General features: G+C 39.9%; 1 protein-coding gene across 5 annotated transcripts in view; it reads left to right on the top strand.

Annotated features, from left to right (window-relative positions):
• Positions 1–21,848, top strand: part of NPNT (nephronectin) — a 70,665-nt gene extending 48,817 nt beyond the window's left edge. For all 5 annotated transcript variants that reach the window (XM_074342787.1, XM_074342772.1, XM_074342779.1 and 2 more), the window contains 4 exons: positions 9,197–9,283; positions 9,770–9,868; positions 17,436–17,692; positions 19,050–21,848. In XM_074342787.1, coding sequence (XP_074198888.1) covers positions 9,197–9,283; positions 9,770–9,868; positions 17,436–17,692; positions 19,050–19,160 — 554 coding nt within the window. In that variant the 3' untranslated portion in view covers positions 19,161–21,848. The remainder of the gene's footprint in view (positions 1–9,196; positions 9,284–9,769; positions 9,869–17,435; positions 17,693–19,049) is intronic.
• Positions 21,849–26,130: the final 4,282 nt, after the last annotated feature.

The following is a 26,130-nucleotide window of genomic DNA, read 5'->3' as shown; positions in this document are numbered from 1 at the left end:
CAAATACATCTCTAGCCCAGACTTTTCCCCAAACTCTAGACTTACCTGCAGGTTTAAGCTCTCCAGCTGGATGAAGATACAGGTCTCAAACTCCATTTCTAATGGTCTCTGATCAACACCCCAAACACATTCTACCCACAGCTTTTCCCACCACAGGAGATGGCCCCTCCATCCTACCAATTTCTACGACCAAAGAACTTGGAGTCACCTTAAATTGCTATTCATACCCACATCCAGTGTATGCAGGAATCCTGTTAGCCCTGCCTTCACATCACATCTGAAGTGTGGCTACTGCTCAGTATCTCCAGTGCTGCCACTCTGGCCCCAGCCATCCTTCCCCTGGAGTACAGGTCCAGAATCCTGTATCCAGATGATACAGTTGTGGAATGCAGCATTTTTCAGATTTTAGAAAAGTAATAAGGTGAATATGCTGTATATGGCACACTGAAGCATATTAGTGTTTCTAGGAAACATATGAGTATTGACACTGACTTGGCTACTAACACTATTTAGGCTAGGTTTTGGATTTCAGCATTGTGGCTGAGGAACTGTGGACCTGGATTGCAGGAGCCTCCCAGCCAGTCTCCCTTCTTCGACCCTTGTCCCTCTTTGGTCTCTTCTCAACCCAGCAGCCATTCATATCTTAAATCTTAAATAAAACACCATCGTTCAAAGCTCTGCACTAGCACTCGCTTCCTTCAGTAAGGACTTATACCCTCCCAGCATCTTACAGATCCCTAAATGATTGCATCTCCGAGCACGCTGGCCCTCTTTCACTTCATTCCAGCCTCCTCGCTGTTCCTCACACTTCTCCCATCTGAGGATTTTTGTTCCAACTGTTTCCTCTTTCTGGAACACTCTTCCCCCAGCTACTAGCTTATCTCACTTTCTCACCATATCATGCAAATCCCAACTTACCAGTGAGGCTGCCTCGACCCCCCTATTCAGTAATGTGACCTCTACCAACCACCACCACCATACCTGAGCTCACAGCTCTCTACAGTCTTTTTAAAATAGCATTCATCACCTTCTGTATACTACCTTGTTTACTTACATATAAGGTCTATTTTTGCCTCTTATTAGAATATACACCTTTGGAGGACAGAGATCTTTGTCTGTTTTGCTCATTGGTATATCTCAGGAACGTGGATTAATGCCTGGCACATAATAGGCAACTGAATACTATTGTGGAACATAGATGTGAATAAATAGATCAATCTCTCATACCATCTTAAAATAAAATAAATTATCATCATGTAATCACATTTTCCATCCAAAATCTAGTTTAATATAACACATTTAATCTAAGAATTTAAAAATATTCTTTCCTGATTGTTACTTATTTTTATAGTATAAGGGACTTTAAAAATTGTACTTCCACCCTATTTTTTCTCTTTCTCCCCTCCTTCCCTTCTTTATGGAAATTGGTATTCTATTCAGTGGATTATTAAATCTGAAAATTCAATATTAGTGAGAAGGGAAATGATGTTAATTTAGAGATAATGTTTCAATGTATATATTTCCTCGCTCCTGAAACTAACTCAGATAATTTTTCCATTATACTTTTAGTAATTGGAAGTTGGCCTTTGTGAAAGTACACAAGTTTTTTAATGTAAGAGAGATTTAAGAAGCCACCCCTTAGAACAGTGTTTCCTCTAGGAAGAAACAAAATACTATTGAAGCTGGAGTTTTTGTCCTTTCATTACTCCTGCAAAAAAAAAAGGTTCAAAACAGCAGAAAGTTATTTAAACTTCAAGTAAGTGGTCCAGATGGAATAGTTATAATAGCCTTTTTACATCAGAATCCCAGCTGAACCAGAGACCTAAGGTGCTCACTTAGATGGAGTTTCCTAATCCCTACCACACATCGACTGAATTGGACTTTCTAGGGAAACGCTGCTCAGCCTTGAGTGTGTGTATAAGTCACACAGGGACTTTGTTAAAATGAAAGCTTCAGTTCAGTGGGTCTAGGTTAGGACCTGAGATTCTGCATTTTCAACAAGCTCACAAGTAATATTGCTGATCTAACCACACTGAATAGTAGGGCTCTCAACCATAATGGCAGCTCCAATCCAGCAGAACTATGTCTTGAATGAGGGCAGAATTAGCCAGATTTGGATTGTTTAAAATGTAGCAATTGTGCCTAAAATGTAGCACATAACATCTGGGTCAGTTATAGAACATGATGTAATATGGATCAGATGCTCCTGTGAGTGGTGGCCACATCACAGAACCAGACTGATGGTTGCTGTGCTATTCTAGGTCATGCGAATATGCTGAAATTCCACGCGCCACCAGTGAGAGCAAAATTGTTTGCATTTTAGGGATTGCGTTTTGCTGCATACTGTCTGTAGGTTTTTTTCTCTCATTTCCCTTCTCCAGATTTTTACAGTCTGTGGCTGGTGTGATCACATTGTTCTTAGTTGTGGAATATCATCTCTTTTCTGATTCTGCGTGGTGATGAGTAAAAAGATTGTTTCTACTGAGGGGTGAAAAGGTCTTTAAACTAGTTTGCTTTCTAGTAAACAGTAAGGCCTAGAGAGACCCTGAGAAGATGCCTGACATCTCCCTGAAGATGAAATTTCAGCGAGTGTTCTGAAGGACTGCTAGTAGGTCAGGTTCTGATGCTGTGAATCCTGAAAGTTTTCAAGACTTTTTATTTGTATTTTAATTGGATTCTATGATGACTGGTAAGGAGAAAAAAAAAAGTTCTCTCTGGAAGATATAAATTGAGTTCTTGGTGAATGTGACCACAGTCAGAAATCAGGTATTTTGTGAAGTTGTATGCACATTTGTCTACAGAGCTGTAATGAAGAGTATCGTGCTCATAGCCGCTCTGTGATTTGGGGTATGTTACCAGATCTTCCTGTGCCTTTGTTTCCTCATCCGTAAGTAGGCATAACAACAGTATCTCCCTTGTTGGGCTGCTATGAAAATTAGGTGAGGGAATGTTTGTAAAACTCTAACCATAGTGCTGGGCATATAATGAGAACTCAATACACAATAGCTATACTCTTCTGTGATGATGTAGCAACCATATTTATATGGTAATGATAACACTTCTTACTTAAAAACATAGCCCTATTTTGTGTTCTAGTTTTGAGTTTATATTTTTCTGATGCTTTTTATTATGCTTTATTACAATTTTAATGTTCACAACATTTTAAATGTTATTTTTGGCTAACCAGATCCTTTCAAAACAAATTGTTTTGCAAGTGTGAGCTATCAGGGGAGCAGAGAAAACTGAAAATAGCAAACTGTAACCTTATAGATCCTTTACTTACGACCAAATAATTGGAATGGTCTATTTTGTTTAGGTGTTTGTGGTACCTAATTGAACAGCTGTGATGTTAAAACAGAGACGGTATCACCTCAAATTCTTTACCATGCAAATAGTGATAACAGCCTTTTCAGAGGTGAATCTATCTAGGTGGGAAACTTACATGATGTGTCTAATAAATACCAGAAATAAAAGCTTCCTTTCTTCCTTTGAAGTGACTCCTTTGGCTGAGTGCATTGCTGCCTATCCCCCACAGCAGGTGGGCTTCTGGGCCTCCCCAGGTGTGTGCGCTGCCCTCATCCAAGCAGCAAGCAGCCCTGTCAGGGGGCTCGCTGTGGCACCACCTGCCTTCTGTGCCAGTGCTCAGACTCAGTCCTGACAGCGCCTAACCTTCCTGGCTTCCTTTGGCTTAGAAGAGGGCAAGGGAACAAAACCGCTCTGGTGGTAAAACCTGGGGGTCTTTAGAGACGGCAGAGTGGGGATGAAAGACAGGGGCTCTAAGAGGTAGTCCCTTGCCGCTCTCCCCCTCCTCTCCTCTTCCCTCTCCTTCCTTCCTTCTCTCCCTCCTCGTTCCCTGTCAGAGATCTCTCTAGATCTGGAAGAGCTGAGTCATCACTGTTATGGTCGCACTCAGATAAGAGCCATCTTTTAGATACTCTATTCTCCTGGGATTGCTCCAGGCAGTGCTTCAAGTCGTTCTGAAACTTCATTAGAGGAGAAATAGGGGAGTCAAAAAACTTGGGCTCATTTTTGAGTAGCTGTGTCCACCTTTCCCCAGACACTTGACTTTACCAAGTTCTGCTCTTTACTCTCAGCCCAAAGGAGTCTTTTCAACTTTCTAGATTTTTCCTATGCAGTGAAAGCTTTGGCAAACAAGGATTTTTTCTGTGGAGCCCAGCAACACTTAGCTTTTTGCAAGTAATCAGTAGATGGCTAAGAATGTTCTCTGATGTACTTAAGGAAATTTCCAGTCTTTTCCGATCTTTGGAAATCTCTGGAATCTCTTTTCCAATCTTTTTATTTACTTTTCTGGTGATTTAAAGCCATAATGCATGTGTTCCTTATCTGGAGAGGGAAAGAAAGGGGCAGGGGAGGGTGGGGACGGGGAGAAAGGGAGGAGGGGAGGAGGAGAGAAAGGCAAGAGACGGCTTCTTAAAACCCTTGTCATTCACCCCCACTCTGTCATCCCTAAAGATCCCCAGGTTTTGCCACGGGAAAGAGCCTTCAGGATATTGGGAAAGCTACATATGTACCATTCTCGTCAGATGAACTAAACCCCTAAGCAGAGAAAGAATTTAAGACAGTGTTATCTTTAATCTTTTAGTCCTACAACAAATGCCAGAACTGGCCTGGGTAATGTCAGGGGAGCCACCCTAGAACAGAAACAGAATTTGCAAACCTACCTTTAATAAACTGTGCTTACATTTTGCTCTAGTAGTTGCTCTTTGGAAGAGGTCTGGCAGTGGGAGGTGTGTATGATAATATTTACAGGTACTTCACTGTGCTGACTTGTAATGCTTCTTGGTAAAAATAAGCAGTTGACTCTTTGGGAAACCTCATTTATGGATGCAGGTTATATATTAATATACCCCTTGGGAAAATATATTTACTAGAAAGCGCTGGGCGAGAGTTCCTTTTAAGAAGTTTCCTGCTTATCTGTGCGGCTCCTCACAGGCTGCAGGGCTCTCGGGGTTCCCCGGCCCTTAGGAACGTCCTGGGCCCCTAAGCCCCGTGCGGCCACGTGTTCATCCGGCTGCCTGCTTGCTTTGGTGCCCATACTCTCCCTTCGTCTCAGTTCATGCAGAAGGTTGTAAGACGCAATGGGAGAGAAGTTTATTTTGGTGGGTGAAGCATTGACCAATGATAGGAAAATTTCTAGAAAATAAATCTTTTAAAGAGTATATGAACATTCTTTAGTTTATGTTAATTTTGGTCATAACTGCCCCTGGACATCCTCTCCCCTCTCCCTGTTTGTTCTCTATGCTACAGCCAGAATGGTGTACCTGACCTGGGTGCTCCTCTGTTAAAATTTCTGAGGCTTCTAGTTTTCACCAGAGTTAGGAACACAACCTTTACAGAGCTTTAAAAGGCCTGGCAGAGTCTGCCTGCCTCTCCTGCACCCTGCCTCTCGCCCTGTGCGCTCTGCACCTATAATGATGTTAGTTCACCCCGTTCATTCTCTAGGGCACTAGCTCGCAGTAACTCATCCTTCACGTCGTAGTGGAAGGATCGCCTTTCAGAGATTTTCATGCATGTGTCCCCCTAGGCTATTCCCTCCCCCCAACCCCCGCCCCGTGCCCTGTCCCTCACCTAAATCTCACATAGCATCCTCTGCTTCTCCTTTAAATCATTTGTTCCGTGGGAGACTGTTAGATGTCTGTCTTTACCTCTAGAATGTGGATCCCATGAAAGTGGCTGTCTCATTGTGGTTTTGATTTGCATTTCCCTGATGATTACTGATGTTGAATACCTTTTCATATACCTGTTAGCCATTAGTATATCTTTTTTTATAAAAAATGTTTATTCAGATCTTCTCATTTTTTTAACAGATTGTTTATTATTCTTTTTTGCTACTCAGTTGTATCAAGAGTATTAACCCCTTTATCAGATCATACGATTTACAAATATTTTCTCCAATTCAGTAATTTGGCTTTTTGTTTTGTTAATGGTCTCCTTTGGTGTGCAAAGGCTTTTTAGTCTGATGGAATCCCCCTTTTGTTTTTGTTGCCTGGGCTTTTGGTGTCAGATCCAAAAAAACCATCACTAAGACTGCTGTCAAGGAGCCTACTGCCTCTGTTTCCTTCTAGGAGTTTTATGGTCTCAGGTCTCAACATTTCGAGTCTTCAGTCCATTCTGAATTAATTTCTGTGTGTGGAGTAAGATAGCGGTCAGTTTCATCCTTTTGCATGTGGCTGTCCAGCTTTTCTAACAATATTTACTGAGAAGACTCTCCTTTCCCCATTGTATATTCTTGGTTCTTTTGTCATAAATTAATTGATTACATAAGTGTGTATTTCCTCTGACTGTTTTTTCTAGTCTGTTTTTTGTTTGTTCACTTTTCTTGTGCGTAGTTGAAATCATGCTACTTGAATGATTTTTTTCCCTGCTACTTATTTCACTTACTATTCCAGGGAGCAGGTAGGGGATTTTCTCTTGACACTTCAGTGGGATGCTCTCCCCCACCCTTCTGCTATGTGTGAGGAAGGAGAGTTAGTTCAGTAACTGGGCAGAGCCACAGACTGGAGCTCACAAACCTGTAAGAACTCAGAGCTGCTGAGCATTTCAGGTCTCTAAATCCCTTGGAATGTTTCCCAGTGAAGTGATGAAGGTGTGCCTGGTCATCTGCTGCTAAATCAAATGGTTCTTGGAAACCAAGTGCCTAAAATACTCATGAACCATCTGGCGTTTTGCAAGTTGTTAGTTGGCAAATTCCTTGGGTTTCTGTTTTCCAAATGTGTGTTCTCATCGCTTCCTTTCAACCTCATCCCATCCTGCTTTCTTCATTTCTCAGCATCCTCCAGACCCGGGGAACTCCTTTCTCCAGAGGTTCGGAGCACTTTCTTTGTGCTTGCTGCCTGAAGCAGCCTCTCCTCCCCGACTCCAGCACTTTGCTTTTTGCCTGGAAGGTTCCATGCTTTTCCCCTCTCAGTCTGAATGGCGCTTCTTCAGAGAAGACCTCCCTGATCTCCCTCTTTAAGACAGGCCCTGTGCCAGCAAACCTTTGTACCCACCCTGCCCCTCTACACCAAGACTCTATTTACCATTTAACCATCCTTCATCTGGAAAAAAGGGGGCTGACAAAGTGTCCTAATGCCCCTAAAATAGGGCACTGTAAGACTTGAGCTATTCCAATCCAGAGATAATTTGTGTAAGTTACCCCAAGAGAAGGGAGTAAAAAAGTGATTGTTCTTTAGGTTTGGGGTTTTGTTTTTTTCTTTTAAACTTTCTCTTCGTCATGAGAAATGAAGCATGCTTGCCTGCAACTTTATATTTCTAATGAATAAGAGGCAGTCTACCCCTCAGAGGCCCAAATGGGAAAAGGAGAGCTGGAATTAGATGTGATGGTTGTCAGTTATCTGGGTGTAAAAGAGAGTGGCCAGTTGCCTCCCCCAGGGCACCTGTGATCAGGAAGCGTCCCCAGATCTCGTCCACTGACCAGCTTTTCTTCCCTTGTCTCAGGCTGTGTGTATGTGTAAATGTGAGTGGCAGGGGTAGCGGGAGGTGGTAGGAGAAGAAGGGGCATCACTGTTCGGACTTTGGAAACAAAAAGGAAAGAAATTTTAAAGTAGTAAGCTAAAAATAAATCAGTGCAAATACTATAGGATTGTTACCTAATGTAAAAAATTCTTGCTAAAAATAATTGGAACATGGTTGAAAAGGAACCCTTTTGGCCAATGTCTGTTCCTTGGTGTTCCACATCTTTTACTCCCTGCCTTATAAAAATAGAGCTAATTAAGTTCTGGCAAAGAAAAGGGAGGATTCCCTGGTCATGGGCCAAGAATTCCCCTCCCCACCAGCAACATTTTCACACACTCCCCACCTCCAACCCAGTCACTCTCCCTGACATCATCTGGTGTTTTTCCGTCCTAGCCCACATCAGAATTTAGAGGTGTGGTGTTCACGGGACCAGGTCCTTGCTGGTCTTGTTCACGCTTTCACCCTCTCTCCTCGGGACCTACCCCAGCACTTGGTGTAGGGTGGCAATCAGATCTGCTTTGAATGAGTAACTAACTGTAGATTCATGTGAATCCATTTTCTTTTAAAGTGTATTCTAAAGCTCTGTGCCACTTGTTTCATTTGAGGAAAAGGGTTGACAAAGTACATGGGTTTCTGACAAGCTCTTCCCACTTGTTTAGTAAACACTTAGTGAGTGCCTGTCACTAGGTCAGGCGCTGGAAACGCCCCATGAATAAGGCATGACTGATGCCCTCTGAGACCTTGCAGGCCAGCAGAGGGACAGACACACATACGTGTAAGTAACTGTAATTCTTTATGAATGAGTGTAAGAGGCATGTAAACATGAGCCTTGGAAGTGGGGAAGAATTTAATTCGCCTGGAACATGAACATTTCTGCCCTGGGAGTGCTATTTATGCTGAGCCTTGAATGGGGAGAGGAAGTTTAGCAGGTTAATTAGCAGGAACAAGAGCATCCCAAGCTGGGGATGGGGTCAGAGATGTGAAAAATGAATGGCATGTTTGGACAGTCCTGTGTGTTTTGGGGGTTGGATTGTGAAGGCTGTGTCTAGGAGTTTGGATTTGATTTTTTTTTTTAAGCTTTTATTTATTTATTTAGTTCTTTGTTGTTGTTGTTAATGGAGGTACAGGGAATTGAACCCAGGACCTTGTGCATGCTAAGCATGTGCTCTGCCACTGAGCTCTACACCCACCTGGATCTGACTGTAAAGGAGCCAGGGAACCTGCTTGAGCCCCAAGAGGCTATGGTAGGAAATACAGCTTAGAGTGTGACAGGGACAGACAAGAGTTCACTGGAGAGGGTGGATGCTGTGGTTAGAAAATTGAACTATTCACTGCAATTGCAGCATTTTTCCAATAAAACAGCCTCAGAGTTCATAATGTATCTTCCATAGAAACACATTTTAGAATTTCATAGAGATATCTTGCTAGAAATTGGAAGCTGTTTAAAAATGTATTTTCCAGATAGAATTTTGAATGTATTTTATGTTGAATTTTAGAAACTTTTGAAAATCATTTTTAAAAAATTTTACCCAGATAAATGTTACAGTGTACATCTCTGCAGAACAAACTTCATGAATTTTCATGTGAACTGTAATTGAATGTTTTGGATTCTTCCAAGATGAGTGAAATGCCTAGGTCTTGCCCCTGCCCCACTGTTAAAGGCAATGCCTTGTTGTCAATACCTCATCACAGCAAAACAAAACTCCTCTCTCTCTTGCAGTCCCACGGCAGCCTTCAAATGACTTGTTTGAAATATTTGAAATTGAAAGAGGAGTCAGTGCAGATGATGAAGCAAAGGATGATCCAGGTAGATACCTGCATTCGTAGTGCCGTTTTAATGACATTTTATTTTTTCCCTTTATTTCATGAAAAAAACTTTGTAGATTGTTTGATTACAGCTGGGAAAATTATACATTTTTTTACAACTTAATTTCCTCTATAGTTAAGTCAGTTGAGGAAAAATGGTGACTCATCACTATATTCTTTTTTTAAAAAAAATATTAAAGCAGCATTTAAACTGAGGAGGAAATCATATTGTATAAGTGATGATGTAACAAGGTCATCATTTGGCACCATTCATGTGTTCTGTTATTACAGCTGAGCACATGTGCACAATTGTGCTGAGAGAAGGTATTGTGATTTCCTTCTGACCTCACGGAGGTGTTCTGGCAGGATAGCTGAGTGTGGATAGGAGAGAGCACTTGCTGTACAGACAGCTCTGGTTCACAAATTCATTTTTGTTGTTAGCTGTCGGGTCAATGGTCTACTTATCTTTCTGGTCACTTCCTTGCAGGTGTTTTGATACACAGTTGTAATTTTGACCATGGGCTTTGTGGATGGATCCGGGAAAAAGACAGTGACCTGCACTGGGAACCAGTGAGGGATCCAGCAGGTAAGACCATTCATCTCACCCAACATATTTCAGTTGGAGCCCATCTGAGGCCCCCAGTTCTGCTGATCAGGTATACTGGGACACAGCTCTATGTCGACTTAATAAGAGGGTAAAGACAGCTTGTCCAGCATCCATCTTCCATTTTTTCAGGGAAAACTGAATTTGTTAGCTATCAATTAGAATTATAAGATGACAAGCAGTTTATTAAAAGTCCAGCTAATTTCTTTCAAAAAAAAAAACTTTGGTGAACATAAAATGTATAGATTCATCCTAACATATAATCTTCAAGTTATTTGCAGTGCCCCATTCCCAGGTGTCGAAGAAGTAATACAGTAGGACAGCAGCCATCACAGTAGCCCCTTGTTTTCTCGATGATGTCGTTTTTATTTTTTTAAGATGCAGTCAGTAGAAGGAGACAGTGGAAATTTCTGTGAGATTGTGAATCTCTCTGAAAAAAACCAGTCTGATTTGGATGCTGGAGAAATTAGTTACAAATTACCACCACTTATTCCACACGAGAATGTTATTAGAGAGGTAGATTTAAATATAGGCCCTTGGAAAATTAACAGACTTAAATTGCACACATCCTATTAATCCAAAGTTTTCAGGGCTTTTAAGACATTTTATTGTCTTGTTTCAGGAAGCAAAGCTACATACTGCTGTTGGTTTGTTTTTTTTTTCCCTCCCTTTAGTAGTTAAATCTTTTATGGGTGAGGCCAACTTAATGGACAGCTGAGGAGTTTGGTTTCTTTTTTTTTTGCCTTTCTATACTCCTGATTCTAGACTCAAGGATGAAAGATACAAGACATGAAGAAGAAGTATGTTACTTGTTTCAAAAGCCTAGTTCCTAAGTGCCATCCCAGGCACAGCGAGCACAGAGCACGTACAGTTAACCTGAGAGAGGATGTGCTCTAAGCCAGTTCTTCTCAACTTCCCGGGCGCGTACAGACCAGCCGGGGCCTTGTTGAAATGGACATCTTGATGTGTTTCTCACACGTTCCTGGGGGATAATTTTGGTATTACTCCCTGATGCACATTTTGAGTAGCAAGGTATTAAAGGATTAGTGCAAAAATGTATTTATTAGATCCCCTAAGATTGAACTGTTAGAGATATTAAAAAATGAAAATGGGAGGTAAGCTTTTAAAAAATGAATATCCAATAAATTCAAATGGGGTTTTAGATTTCTTTGAGCTAGAAAATGATTTTTCACGCCACACACACGCCGGGACAGTCCCTCTCATTCTCACTTTCGTGTTTACCTTCTCACTTACTTAAAATTAACTCCGAGCAGGACATTATTATAAATGTCACCGATATCTGTGAATAGTTGTTTAATAGCTACTATAGTTATGACTCATTCATTATCTCAGTTTTATTTAATCTTCTTATTCACCCTGTGAAACAGGTAATACTGTTTTCATTTCACAAAGGCCCAGAACTTACATCAGCTTCCTGAGGCCGCACAGCTAAAGAATGGACTTCGCGTCCAGGCCTCTCTGTGCTGCCCGCGCAGCCACCTTGGCGGTTCAATACCCAGACAGCTGCAGCCTTATTCTGGAGTTTTCCGCACTCACCATCTGGCCCCCACGTCCGGGGGCGGTGTGCACGATCCGATTAGCAGATCTCAGGCCTGTGGAGTTGAGTGACGGCTGACCTGGAGCAGCTCACTAGGGGAGGGAGGTCCTGTAGCAACCCTGTGTAATGCAGTGGGGAATAATGTTCGTGGTCATAATGAATCATTCTTTCAGGTGAGGCACACTGGGGAGAGTGACTCATGCTAAGCTCAGAAGAATTCATTGCACTTCTATGTGGACAGTCTATGTAAAACAATTGATTTTTAGAATTTAAATACCATTTTTTAGTACTTTTCAACACTTTTTATTATTCATCACATATGTAAATGTTGAAATTTGTTGTGACCCCAAATCCACTTGCCCTCTGATAGAAAAATGAGAAGAGGACTGGCAATTAGAATGGTTGACAAAAAAAGGTTTGAAATGGTCGTCTGGCTGTGATAATACAGAACAAGCTGAAAGGAAGTGGTGGCTGCTTGGGTGATGGGGCAGCTCCTGGTGATTGGCTCTGGCTCCCAGGATGCTCTTCTGGGGTTGCTCCAGGTCTTTACTAACAACTTGGATGAACTGGATATTGGAGGCATACTAACCAGTCTGCGGATGACTTAAGGCAGAGGAGACAGTGGCTGTGTGTGCTGATACAGCCAGCAACCAGAAGATTAGATCAGTAGGTCACACTTAACAGGCTGAAATCTAATGGGGATGAATACAAGGTGTAGCTCGTGGTCTAGAAACCACCTACACAACCGTGGGAGGTCAAAGATGTGATTCAGCAGTTAAGTGTGAAAGACTTCAGCATTTTAAGTGGGTCATGAAATCAACCCTGTGTTGTTGCAGCCAAAAAGTTGGGACATTTAAATAGAAATAGATATGTTTTTCAAGAATGGAAAATACCCTTTGGGGTGTTCTTTACTGTCTGAGAAGAATAAAAGTAATTATAGGCACTAGGAATAAAATGCTCTGGCTGGAGAGGTATCTCAAAGCCTGTAGAAAACGAGTGAGGACCCCAGCAGTTTCAACCTGGAGAAGAAATATTGGAGCAGGGCAGCTTTTCAGATGCATGGCCAACAAATCTATCTCAGTTGTTCTGTCACTACCAGGGGATGAGAAGTTGGTTCAGTAGGTGAAAACTACAGGGGGATGGATTTTTGTCACTCTTAGAACATCTCCATAGAGCTGTCTAGAGAGAAATCAGGCTGATAGAGGAGCACGGGGCTCGGTGGAGCCGTTTGACTGGACGACATGACAAGGTGCTGTTTTGAGAATTAGACAAAAGTCAGATTAAAAGATCTCTTACACTGGCTCTGGGAGCCTATGATTCAGAATGAAATGTCCCAGGTAATCCGAGGAGATCAGGCAGCAGGGTTCTGGCTTAGAAAATGGGTGGAAAGACCAAATATGGCAGAGAGTTGGAAGAAGGGATAGGAGGAGGGGCACAGCATAGCATATGTCAAGGTGGAACTGCAGGTGGGCTTTTTAGAATATGTCAGGAAATTCTAACCATATACAGATTCTAACACATACAGATGGGAAGTGCTGATGAAGCTTACTTTTCCGTGCCTGTTTTTCTTCTAGGGAGTTCAGGTGGGGTTGTGTATGTGTATCACATATGAAGGCCAGGGAAGACTATAAGCCATGTAATAAATTATTTTTGCATATTATTCTAGTGACCAAACTAATTGCTTGTTTCTCTCTAGATTATACCATTTGTAAAGGAACCTATGTTTGGATTTCCACGATTCTGATTGATTTTTATGTTGTGCATTTCTTATCTAAGATCCAGATTTGCAAATATTCTTATATGCTAATACCTCTAAGAAAACTCTCAGTTAAACAAACTTACAATTTTGAGAAACAAGTGCATTTGCTCTCCCTCCTTCCTGGTGCTCGTTAGGTTTTGTTTATCATCACATTCAGTCTTGAACTTAATTGTGAGAAGGTGAAATTAATCCATCCTCTAGGGAATGGAAAGTTGTGCTGCAGACAGATGTGGTGTGTGCTACAGGCTTACAACTGTGGCCCTGAACACACGCCCTTCTCCTGCAGCTTCGAGGCCAAAGTTGAGACCCTTTTCCTGGAACCCTAATCCCTGGGGATCAAGAGTTAAAGGCAACTGACTCAGCACTCTTTCTGCTACCCATAGCCACAAGCAATTCATTTAAATATAAGACAAGTATGCCAGCATGTACCTACAAGTATGTCCACTGCAGCATTAAAATACATCACTTTCGAATACATGTAAATGGACAAATAAATCAACAGGGAAAATGAAAGCTCCCTCCCAACCCTGGCTCCCAGTCATCCTACCCGGATGCAACCAGCTTCTTGGTTATCTTTCTGGAGTTAGATTTTTCCACACACCAGCCCCCCCTTCAGTACCTTCTGTCACTTAACCACATTATCTTAAGAGTTAATGTGAGTGTGGACTCTGAAGCCAGGATGCCTGGGCTGAAACCCGGCACCACCACTGATGAGCTTTGATCTCGAGCAGGTTTACTTAAATGGGGTAATCAGTAGTGTCTACATATGTAAAGCATTTAAAGCAGTCCTGGGCCCAGAGTTACCATCAGAATAGTATTAGTTATTGTGGTTGAAGACTGCCGTGTATCAGTATGCGCAGAACACCCTCATTCTTACTAATGGCAGTTAGTTACTCCCTCACTCCTTCCATGTGTTTAACCTGCCGTCCACTGAGGAACATTTCAGTTGTTTCCAGTCTTCTGGTAGTTCATACAATGCTGTAGTAAGTAACTTTGTACAGATGTCATTTCATGTACGTTTGAATGTATCGTTAGGATAAATTTCTACATGTAAATTTTCTGGGTCAAAGGGAATTTGCAGTTTGAATTTGGGTAGATTTTACTAAAATGCCCTTCAAAAGGAGTGAAGCAGTTTATGCTCACACCAACAATATTTAGAACCATCCCTAACACAGATCTTTTTTTTCTTCATCTTTGTCAAGCTTATAGGTGACAAGGCATCTCACTTTTAATTTGCATTTCTTTCAGTGAGAAAAGTTAACCATCTTTTCATTTATTTAAGTCTTTATTTTCCTGTGATGCCCTTTATTTTTCCTTTGTGTTCTTATTCTTGATTTGTAAAAGGTCCTTATGTAAAAAGGAAACTCAGCCTTTTTTGACGTTGCCGATATTTAATTTTTTGCTTATCTTAATATTTTATGATATTTTTATCTTAAGATGAACATTTAGAAGCAACTTAAATGTTCTTCAATAAGAAATTGGCCAAATTATTGATACACTTGCATCTATGAAAAATATTTGTTGACATAAAAAATGGCTGTAATATAACTTGCTTTTTTCATTGAATATAAAAGCTGCAAAAACGTTCATATTCATGTGCATTTGTGTGCATGTATTTACATAAGAATATAAGAAAAGTCCAGAAGTCAAAATGTTAGTATCTCTCTTCGGGTTTAGCATTATGTTTAAATTTTCTTTATGCTCTTATAGATATATTTTCTGCAATAGGCATCCACTGCTTCTTTTATTAGAAAAAAATGAAGCTATTTGTATTTTAGGGATAAATCTCAGCAAACCATAATTATCTTAGTTCTACCTGGATGGGTTTCTCAGCTAGGCAAAAAATATGTATATAAATAAAACCATTTCCTCTCACTTTTTGACCATACAGGTAATAGGAAAAGTAATGGATGGTAATATTTGTAAATTGAAATTGTAAAGGCATGAACAAGTATAGAATTAAAAATAAGGAAATTAAAATTTTATCATCTATGTTTCTGGCAGGTTTGCAGCATTTATTATTTACCCAAACCGCCCCCCCCAAGCTTTAAATATTATGATGTTTTAAACTGAAACCATGAAAATATTTCATGTAATTTTATATTTAAGCAGTATTTTGGAATCAGAAGTGAAATTTTTCTTTAACAGATGATTTGTTTGGAGTGGTAGATCAGTTTTTCTCTTAGCTACTGTTCCCACTTTGTAATATTTCCATTTATTAAAAATGGAAGGAGTTCTTCAGGGTAAAACAACAAAAACCTTGATGGCCACAGAGTAGCTCTATAGGGGAAAAATAATTGTAGCCTCATTTATAGAATTTTAAATATCTACACAAGAGTCTATTGACTCCTTTATTAGGATGCCTTGGTTTTTGTTAGGTTGTCTTGTTTGCAAGCAGCATCTGCATAGTGATGTTAGTATACATTCCATGGGGACTTAAGGTAATCCTTGTTTCCTTAAAATTTGCAGGTTAACTATAATGGCCTTATATCTTAGTCTTAACCAAAATACCTATGATGATTCAAAAGCTGACTTGTGGGAAGACATTTAAAAGCCATGTAAATATTTTGGCTCAAAATATCCTTTGGATTAATATGGGGAACACGGGGGCAGAAGGAATGTTAAAAAAAATGTGTTTTTGATGAATCAAGTACATGACTCAGGGAATTATTTCTCTGTAGTTTTTATTGTATTCTTGGAACATCATTTATTCAACAAATGGCATTAAACTCCTACCATATACTAGGATGTAATGGGGTGGTTTGGAGGAAACTTTGGTTCTGATATCAAAGAGTTGACAGTCTTCTGGGGGAGAGACGTGTAAACCAGTGATTCTTGTGCTGAATAGGGGTTCAGGCAGTTCTGAACTCAAATTGTTACTCTGCCACTCACTGGCCGGGTGACACCTTGGGTGACTTCACCTCTCAAAGCCTTAGTCTTGTTTTGCAGATGCAGAAGCTAACAAGTGTTCACTTCAAAGGCTTGTTAGTAGGGCTAAATGAGACGCTCCCCGCAGAGCACTCGCATAGAACCTGGTGCATCACAGATACACATACCATCTGACTGGTCCTTTGAAGACTCAGAGGGGACTTGGTAGAGGAGAAGTCACTTGAAGAGTAGGACATCCCAAACCTTGTCATGTCCAGTACAGATTAAGCACAAGAAATGATGGTTTATCTTTCCAATGAAAAATAGGCAGGTTTTCTACCAAAACAGATACACGTGTTGAGCATTCCAACCACATTTTCCTTTAGCTAAGTCAGCGTTGAAACTGTGTTTTTCAGTTGGCTGCAATAAAACAGGCTGAGGGGCACAGCCTTTGTACATGAATTGAGCTTCAAAATACAACTTGCCACTTGCCCTCTCCTGAGAAGCAGCACCCCCCACTTCACTGCTGCTCAAACTTTTTTCCCCCTTAACTGCAGTTCCTCTAACAATTGAGGGAAGCAAGTCTATAGCCCTAGGAATCTAAGGCATTATCAAAGTGACCTTCCCAAAGGGACAGTTTTTATTAACTTTTTGTGTTCATGTATATGTAATAGAAAATTGATATATTACTTTCATTATATTGTTATGGATTTGTTTTTATATAAAACGTTTTAAACTACTTTCAAAGCAAATGGATGCTGCAGGGAAGATGTGATGGGTTTCCAGAGCATTTCTGCATCTTGGAGTTAGGTGTGAGAAGCACAGCCAACTCATTTTTAAAGGACTCGTTTCTCTTTAGAGATTTTTTTTTTAAGTGGGGAGGGGAGAGAATAAACAGGTCTAGTGCCTCCTTTAAATCATCATCTGCCCTACTGTCTGGAGGTAGGAAATCCACCTAGAAACGTCTCCCTGGCAACTTAAGCCAACCACCCTACCAGCCAGCCAGCGCGACAGGGCAATCACAGATGCGTGAGGATCCAGAGGCAGTGACTGTGTGCACGCCTGGGTGTGTCTGATCGTATGTAGCTGGTAACAGGCATAGTGTTAGGACCGCTAATCATTGTGTGTCCTTGGCAGAATCTGTATTCCCCCTGAGCAAAGGGAGTGAGTGTTTTCTGTAAATATAAAACCATAGAATTTAAGACAGCCATAGATATAAGTCCTGTGTTTCTCCTTCAAAAATCTGGAATTCTTTACAAATGGCCGGCACAGTCTGTGGAAACAAGAGAAGGAGAAGCCGCGGCCGGCCGGCGGGGCCGGGGCCGCGGGGCTCGCCCACACAGGCCCTGCTCTTCCCCCTGCAGGTGGACAGTATCTGACAGTCTCGGCAGCCAAGGGCCCCGCGGGGAAAGCCGCGCGCTTGGTGCTCCCTCTCGGCCACCGCCTGCACTCAGGGGACCTGTGCCTGTCGTTCAGGCACAAGGTGGCGGGGCTGCGCTCCGGCACGCTCCAGGTGTTTGTGCGGAAACACGGGGCCCACGGAGCAGCCCTGTGGGGAAGAAATGGTGGCCATGGCTGGAGGCAAACGCACATCACCTTGCGAGGGGCAGACGTCAAGAGCGTAAGTAGACCCGCCGAGGAGGCAGGACCTGGGAGGTTTCCTTTCCGAGGACGGCTCTGGGGTCGGCGTCGGAAGCCTTTGCTGTCCGTTCGTTCAGGCCCAAAGCTCAGCTCGTGCTTTTTGTGGGCGTGGGGACCCTGTGCGTTGCCTCTTTCTGTAGTCCCTTTTCTCCTTCGTCCGTTCTCCATCGCAACCAGGACCACCTCTGCTCTCCCCACCCTGGTGAAAATCCCCTCTTTTTAATGACAAATTTTAGCGGTTGAAAAGGTGGAAAAGTTAATCAGAAGAAACGTCGAAGGGCGAGGGTGGGCTTAACTACCTGCTTTTCCTTAAACTGCTTATACTTCAAACTTTGACCACCATGAGTTACCCTCAAGTGTTTTTTCTTTCTTTTCTGAAATGTTTCTTTAAAGTCTTTTTTTTTCCCCCTTTGCCTCAGAGATCATAGTTAAGCAGCCTTGGGTGGGAACCAGAACAGTATGTTTGGAAAATATTATTCTATTCAGGACAGGATGTGGGGAAAACTTTGATTGAATATATAAACTTTATCTTAACTAATTAAGTCATAGGTAGAAGTAAAATGATCTATAACAACCCACTGAAATAGTGCATATATTTGGAAAAACTGTTTTCTTTATGTCAATACTTACAAAACTGGTATAGGTATAGGTAAAAGAAAGGTTAGACTCCATGAAGACAGCTTTTATCAGAGTCTTGGATTTTGTTTTACTGTTTTTCTCTTAAAATTTTTCTTAATATTTATATCATTTGGAGAAACAAAACATTGTTTCACAGCATAACATAGGTTTCTGTTCTCAAAGGAGCAAGGATGCTGTACAGAAGATAAAATACAAGAAAGGTTTTGCTCTTTACATAAGTGAAACAAATGGAACTGGGGTGTTTGGTTCTATTCCATTTTAGGCATCAAAGCTAAATTAAATTAACCTGGAGGAGGGACTAGAAAACCTCTAAGAGGCTGCATGATTATGATCTTTCAGATCTTTGGCTCCTAATTTCTTGCCTTTTATGCCCCATCACACTCTTCTGTCTTTGGGAAATCTTTGACAGAAGTGTCCAGTTCCTAATCATTCCTAAATGGAGGCAGTCTATCATTTAGAATAGCTTTTTAAAGTGTAACTGATTTTGGGTAATGTGGTCCAGTTAACAATTTACTGATGACTAAAATTTCTACCAAAAGGCAAGCCTCAGGTGACACTGGCACCTCTGTTCTAGTCTTTCCTTCTGTTAAGTAAGTTTACTGTTCAGTTTTGGGGAAAGTTTGCGTTTGTTTTGCTAAATGAGCGGGCATTGGGAAGGGGTAGAGGAGGCTTGACTGGTGTGTGCGTTCTCTCCCTAGGTCATCTTCAAAGGTGAAAAAAGGCGTGGTCACACGGGGGAGATTGGATTGGATGATGTGAGCTTGAAAAAAGGCCAGTGCTCTGAAGAACGCGAGCAACTCCAGAACTAGCCATGAACCCCCATGTTGCTCCCTCTTCTTTTTCCAATCTTCACCACCTGTCCTCTCCTCCCTCTTATCAGGCCTAGAAGAGTGGGTCAGGAGAAAGTCTGCTTGGTGACCCACATCTTGCTGGCCTGCTTTTGTGCAATCCCAATGAACAGTGACACCCCCCCTTGAAATACAGGGGGCATCTGTAGAAGCATCCAAAGCCATCTTTGGGTGTTACCTTCCAGCCGATGTCTCTTTTAAGAAGGCCTTCGGCAAGTGTGACCTATACCCCCTTCATCCTAGTTACAAGGTGTTGTTCCTTGCAGCAAATTATGGGTGAAGTTTTCAAAAGAAATCTGCAAATGGCCATTCTGTTATCTGTTCAGTGTTGTACCACGAGTAGTATTGACTTCTGCTAAGATACGTTGTACAATGTGCTTGTGAAATTGGTTTATCCTCTCCACTTATTAGTTCTGGTCTGGCCTGAACTCTGACTTTTACTGCCATTCATTTTATAAAAGAAGGGTGTATAACATATCAAGATGCATTTATTCTTGTTATCTGTATTTTTCTTTTTAAAGACGATTATGTAGAGTGGGCACGTAATCTCTTGTTAGTAGTATTGTGTTTTGTGTAAATGTGCTATTGATATTAAGTAGTGACGTGTTCCCAATATTTACAGACTCTAGTTGCAAGGGAAAGGCAGCTTGTGATCTCTTGAGTTAAAAAATGCACGGTGGAATGTCATTTAGTTCCATGACCTTATATTGGCGGCCAGAGAAAATTGGAAGAGGTGTCAGTTTGTGGTAGTGAGGGGATGAATTTCTTAATGGCCTTGAGTTTGATCACAACAAAGGATAGTGACCATTCAGGTTGACAGGAAACTGCAGTTAACCCATAAAACCTTCACTGTTTCAGGCTCCACTTTAAAACCAACAGCTTTTACCCTAACAATAATGGCCCTTTCTGGTGATCTTAAGAAGCTTTATGAAAGTTCTGGTTGTTTCAGAAAAAAGGTTCTGTTTATGGAAACAGGGTGAGGGAAAGCATGGGGGGAAGCTCTGTTGAAACAGATTCTCCCACTCGTTTTTAAATCAGTTTAAATTTAGGGGGGCCTAGATCATAATTTATGCGCTGCTGTGTCAGGATGGGATGGGGAGCAAGTCCCATGCTTTGAGGCACTGGATGTGTCAGAATGGGATTCACACACACACTCAAGCAACAGGACAAGATTGGAATTCTAAGATCTATGAACCCCCAACTCTGTTTCCTCCCTGTAAATTTTACCTTTCTATTGAAAATATACATAACTTTTAAAAGGCAACTTATTCCTGAGGCTTTTCATTATTTCTGATTAAGTAATCAAAATATTTTCTGCTGTTTTTGCCAGGAATCACAAAGATGATTAAAGGGTTGGAAAAAGAGATCTATGATGAAAAATTAAAGGAACTGGGATTATTCAGCGTGGAGAAGAGAAGACTGAGGGGCAAACCATTGCTGGTTTTCAAGTATATGAAGGGTTGGTACAGAGAGGACGGTGACCAGCTGTCCTCCACATGCACTCAGAACAGAACAAGAGGAAGCAGGCTTAGGCTGGAGTGTGAGGGGCCATTTCCTGGCAGGGACAGTTGTTAATTAGAAACCTTTGTTTAAACCAAAAAAGTGTGAATTTTTTGAGGCTTTTAAAAAATTAGATAAGGTTTTTTTTTTTTTTTTCTATTTAAGATGGTTAAAGATGTTCTTCCCTCAAGGCAGAGTAACAATAACAGAATCTCCCTAAAGATGTTTTAATCCTATTACTATGCAGTGAAAATCTCCAGAACTAAATAACTTGAACTAGGCTAAGGTCTAATTTAGGTATTTTTTTCTTGGCCTCCTAATGGAAAGGAATCAAAAAGGGGAAAAGCCCACCAACTGCTGAGCTCACTAAATGTCTCTCCCTTTATGTCAAACCTAGCAGTATTAAAATGAAACAAAAGCAAAAAAAAAAAAAAAAAAAAAAAAAAAAAAGTTTAAAATCTATTTATTCCAAAAGAGTCTGATGGACAGACATTTTAGTATCTCAATAATGTTCTAATGTGGTGGTATATATTTCTTTTTTCTTAGTAAAGGTATTGCCCTTTCCCTTGCTTAATGGATATTACAAATTTTTAAAGAGATCATAGCAAAGAAAACAATTTAGAGAGATTTTTATCTGGTGCATTCTCTCTGCAAGGTGTGTGACAACCTAACCAGGCTACTGATAGAGTGCCATGCCCAACACCACTGCCAGGACCTTTCCTTCACCTGATGGTGTAAGTTTCTCTTGTCAGTTGGAACCTCCCAAGTTCCACAAAATGGTAATGTTTTGGAACAATTGGTACAGTAGAATGTCTTTCATCATTTAACTTGGTGGAGGCAAGGCCAGAGGGGGACTATAAATCAGTAAGCCTTTGAGTCAAAGCCAGAAAATATGGCTTTAGATCCATTTTTAATGATTCATTTCCTTTTTGGTCACGTAACTATACAACTGAAGATGAAAGGGGAGAATAGAAAATTTCACTTTTAGGTGCCAATAATACATTGCACTACACTGATGGAAGAAGTTATCCAAAGTACTGTATAACATCTTGTTTATTATTTAATGTTTTCTAAAGTGAAAAATGTTTGTGGTTTTCCAGACAGCCAAATAAAAATAATTCTTTGTAAATAAAAACACTGTTAATAATACCAGTTGTCTATTTCTTGTTTTGAGTTTTTGGTTTTTTTTTTTAACTAGGAGAAGAATTATCAGGGTAATTTGATTTTTTATAAAAGCCATCTATAGTAGAACCTCTCTACTACTTGGAAGATTGGGGACAAAGATATTGCCCATATTATTATGCCTTCTGGGTTATAAAATATGAGGCACTTTTTGTTCACGTGCACAAGAGATTAAAAGGATCACTGTAACATAACTAGAGCAATTTGCTAAGGTATGACTTCTTGTATCTCATTTAGTTGTAAACATTTGCCTCAAACCCTTTTAGGTAAAGGCAGGATAAGCTATAAGTAAAGATATAAATATATATGAATTAGAAGCACAAAGTCTTTTTTACTAGTACTGTATTGTTAATTTATGACATTTTACTCATAATCTTTCCTGATGGAGAAAATAACTATAAGGAAATAAAACTAACGGTATCATTCAATATCAAAAATTAGTCCTCAGTAGAGACTATGCTTAATGGCTTCTTTCTGATACTCAGGGAACCCTTAGTGGCTAGGAGACTCAAGTTTTGGATACATACTTTAAGCAAAAGGTAAAGAAAAACTGCAGCCTCCTTATCTCAGAGTTGTTTCTTTATCTCAGAGATCCTTCCTAATCATCCCCAGGAGACCTGAGAAAGCTGAGGTTTTCCAGAAGTTAAACCTCTTGTGAAACTGAGGTTGTAGGTGGGAGGAAGCAGTTCAGTAAGAGGTTCCAGACTCCAGTTCATTGATTTACCTGATAGATTTTACAGCACTTACTACAGGCACGGCTCTTGGGTACAACAGTAAGCACACTCCCCTTTGTGAGGTTTCAAACTAGAGAAGAAGATGGGTATTTATCAAAATCATATAAATAAATGCAAAATTGCTGTTCTGAAAAGTGGTATACCGTTAAGGCTCTGAAAGTATGGTGGGTTCCAGGACTTTTGGCCCACTGCTTTTCAAACTCAGATGTGCATGTGGGTGGGAATCACCTGGAGATGTTAAAATTCAGCTTCTGATTCAGTGGATCTGGAGTAGGGCTTGAGAGTCCGCATTTCTAACCAGCTCCCAGGTGATGCCTGTGCTGTTGGTGTTGGGGCCCAATTTGTATTACAAACCCTTAGTGATAATACATGGAGGGGACTGGGGCCTTCACCTCTGTTAACGTTCGCTGTTGTTGGAAGGCCTAAAGGTACATGGTTGCAAGATCTACATTCACAAATATTCACTAAGTTTTGGTGCATTTTTTCCTTTAAAAAACTTTTGGCTCAACATACAGACTACTAACAAATAGACAAGTATTAGTTTAAAAGAACAGAAATTCTGGTTATAATAGTAGGATTGCAAAAATGAAAAACTGACCAAGGTAACAGATTTAAGCTGCCAGGAGAAAGAATCAGTGAGCTTGAAGATAGGTCAGTTGAGATTATCCAATTTGAGGAACAGAAAGATAAACTTTAAGGATAAACAACTAGACTTGCAGTCAACAAGGAAATCAAAGACTTGAAAAATTCTATAAACCAACCAGCCCTAACATCTATATAACACTCCACTGAACACAAGACTATACATTTTTCTCAAATGCACAGAGATGCTGACAGACCATAAATTAGGCCATATAACATTACCTCCAATTTAAAAGGATTGAAATTATACTAAATATGTTCTTCTACCACACTGGATGAAATTAGAAGTCAATAACGGAAATTTGAGAAATTTGTGGAAATTAAACAACAGGCTTCTAGCCAATAACTGAAAGAAGAACTCCCAAGGAAATTAACAAATATTTTGAGATTAATAAAAATGAAAACACAACAGGCCCAAACTTATGGGATACAACTAAAGCATTGCTTATAAGGAAATTTGTATTTGTAAGTGCCTATATTAAAAAAGAAGATCTCAAATCAATAATCTAAACTTCAACCTTATAAAATTAGAACAAATTAAATCACAGTAAGCAAAATCACAGCAGAAGGAATGAAATAAAGATGATAGTAGGAAAAAATGAAATACCAATATAGAAAAAAATCAGTGAAAATAAAAGCTGGTTCTTTGAAAAGATTAACAAAATGTATGAACATTTAGCTAGACTGAAAAAGGAAGAAAGATGGTAAGATTAGGAATGAAAGAGGGGACATCACTGACCTTACAGGAATACAAAGGATTATAAGGGAATACTATAAACAACCTAATGTCAACAAAATAAGATAACTTAGATGACAAGCACAGAGTCTTAGATACAAACTATTGAATCTGAATCAGGAAGAAATAGAAACCTGAATAGACCAATTGCAAGTAAATAGATTGAGCTAATAATCAAAAACTTTCCACACTGGAAAGCCAACTCTCAAATAGCAATACTTAAAATGGTGAAGTAAAAAAGTATTTAAGAATTAATACCAAGTATTCATAAAGTTTTTAATATTATGGAGGACGATGCACTTCCCATCTCCTTCCATGAGACCAGTAAATAGAGTTCGTTTGGAGATTACTGCTGTCTTTAAGAATATTGTCTTTCATTTCATGAACGTGGGATGCAGCAAAGACAGTGCTCAGGGACTTACAGCAGTAAACACCAGTAAATAGTGAAAAAAAAGATCTCAGGTCAGTACCCTAAATTTATGTTAAGGAACTAGAAAAACAGGTGCAAATTAAACTCAAAGCTAGTGGAAGGAAGAAAATAATAAAGATATAAATGAAGATAAATGAAAGAGAGAAAAGAAAAACAACACATAGACTCAACAAAGGGAAAAATTGGTTTTCTGAAAGGATCAACAAAATTTTAAATCTTTAGCTAGACTAACAACAACAAAAAGACCCAAATAACTAAAATCAGAAATGAAAGTGGAGATGTTACCACTAAGCTTACAGAAATAAAAGGATTGTAAGAGAACACTATGAACAATTATGTGCCAACAAATTAGACATTCTAGATGAAAGGACAAATTTCTACAAATTACCACACACACACACACACACAAAACTATAACCTCAAGAAGACAAAGAAAATCCCAGCAGACCTATCACAAGTAAAAAGAGTGAAGCAGTAATCAAACCCCCCCTCAAAAAGAAAACTCCAGACCATTGTCATGATGAATTCTACCAAAACTTAAAGAATTAATATCAATTCTTCAAACTCTACCAAGAAATAGATGAGGGAACACTTCCTCATTCTATGAAGACAATATTACAAATACCAAAGCTAGGTAAAGATACCACAAGAAAAGAAAATACAGTTGACCCTTAAACAACACAGATTTGAACAGTTTGGGTCCACTTATATATGGATTTGTTTTTTCAATAAATACATACTACAGTACTCCATGATCTGAGATTGGTTGAATCTACGGATACAGAATCACAGACATGGAATGCCAACTATCAAGTTACACTCAGATTTTCAATTTCGCTAGGGGGTCAGTAGCATTAACCCCTGCATTGTTCAAGGGTCAACTATGCAGATCAGTATCCTTTATGAATATAGGTACAAACATCCTCAACAAAATACTGGCAAACTGAATCTAATAGCACATTAAAAAGGTTATACATCATGCAGGTCTTATGCCAGAAAGGCAAGGATTTATGCCAAGAAGGCAAAGGTGGTTCAAAACAAGAAAATCGATCATTCAACATTTTACTGGATATTCCAGCTAAAGCAATTAGACCAGAAGAAGAAGTAATATGTATTGGAAAGGAAGAAGTAAAACTATCTCTATTTGCAGATGGCATGATCCTACATATAGAAAATCCCAATGAATCCACAGAAAAGCTATTAGAGTTAGAAACCAAATTGAGCCAAGTTGCAGGCAATAAAATAAACAGTAAAAACTCAGTTTTTCTTTGCACCAGCATTGAGCAACATGAAAACTGAGAAAACAGTTTCATTTACAGCAGCATCCAAAAGAATAACTAAGAATACATTTAAGCCAGAAAGAGAAAGAGAAATGCCATATGATATCACTTATATGTGGAATCTCAAAAAAGAGAACACAAATGAACCTATCTACAAAACAGAAACAGACTCACAGACAGAGAGAAAAAACTTATGGTGACCAGAGTGTAAAGGAGGTGAGAAGGGATAAATATGTAATTCGAAAATTGCACCTCTTGGGGAGTGATGGAAATGTGAGCTATCCTGATTGTTGTAGTGGTTTCATGAGGGTATATATACATCTGTCAAAATTCATCAAATTGTAATATTTGAAATGTGTAGTTTACTGTATAGGAACCATACCACAATAAAGGTGTTAAAAAAATACGTATGACCAAGAAGTTGAAA

The sequence above is a fragment of the Camelus bactrianus genome, chromosome 2 (assembly GCF_048773025.1).
Source record: "Camelus bactrianus isolate YW-2024 breed Bactrian camel chromosome 2, ASM4877302v1, whole genome shotgun sequence".
NCBI classification, from domain to species: domain Eukaryota; kingdom Metazoa; phylum Chordata; class Mammalia; order Artiodactyla; family Camelidae; genus Camelus; species Camelus bactrianus.
Note: the sequence above shows the minus strand (reverse complement) of the source record. Positions and strands in the feature narration are given on the sequence as shown.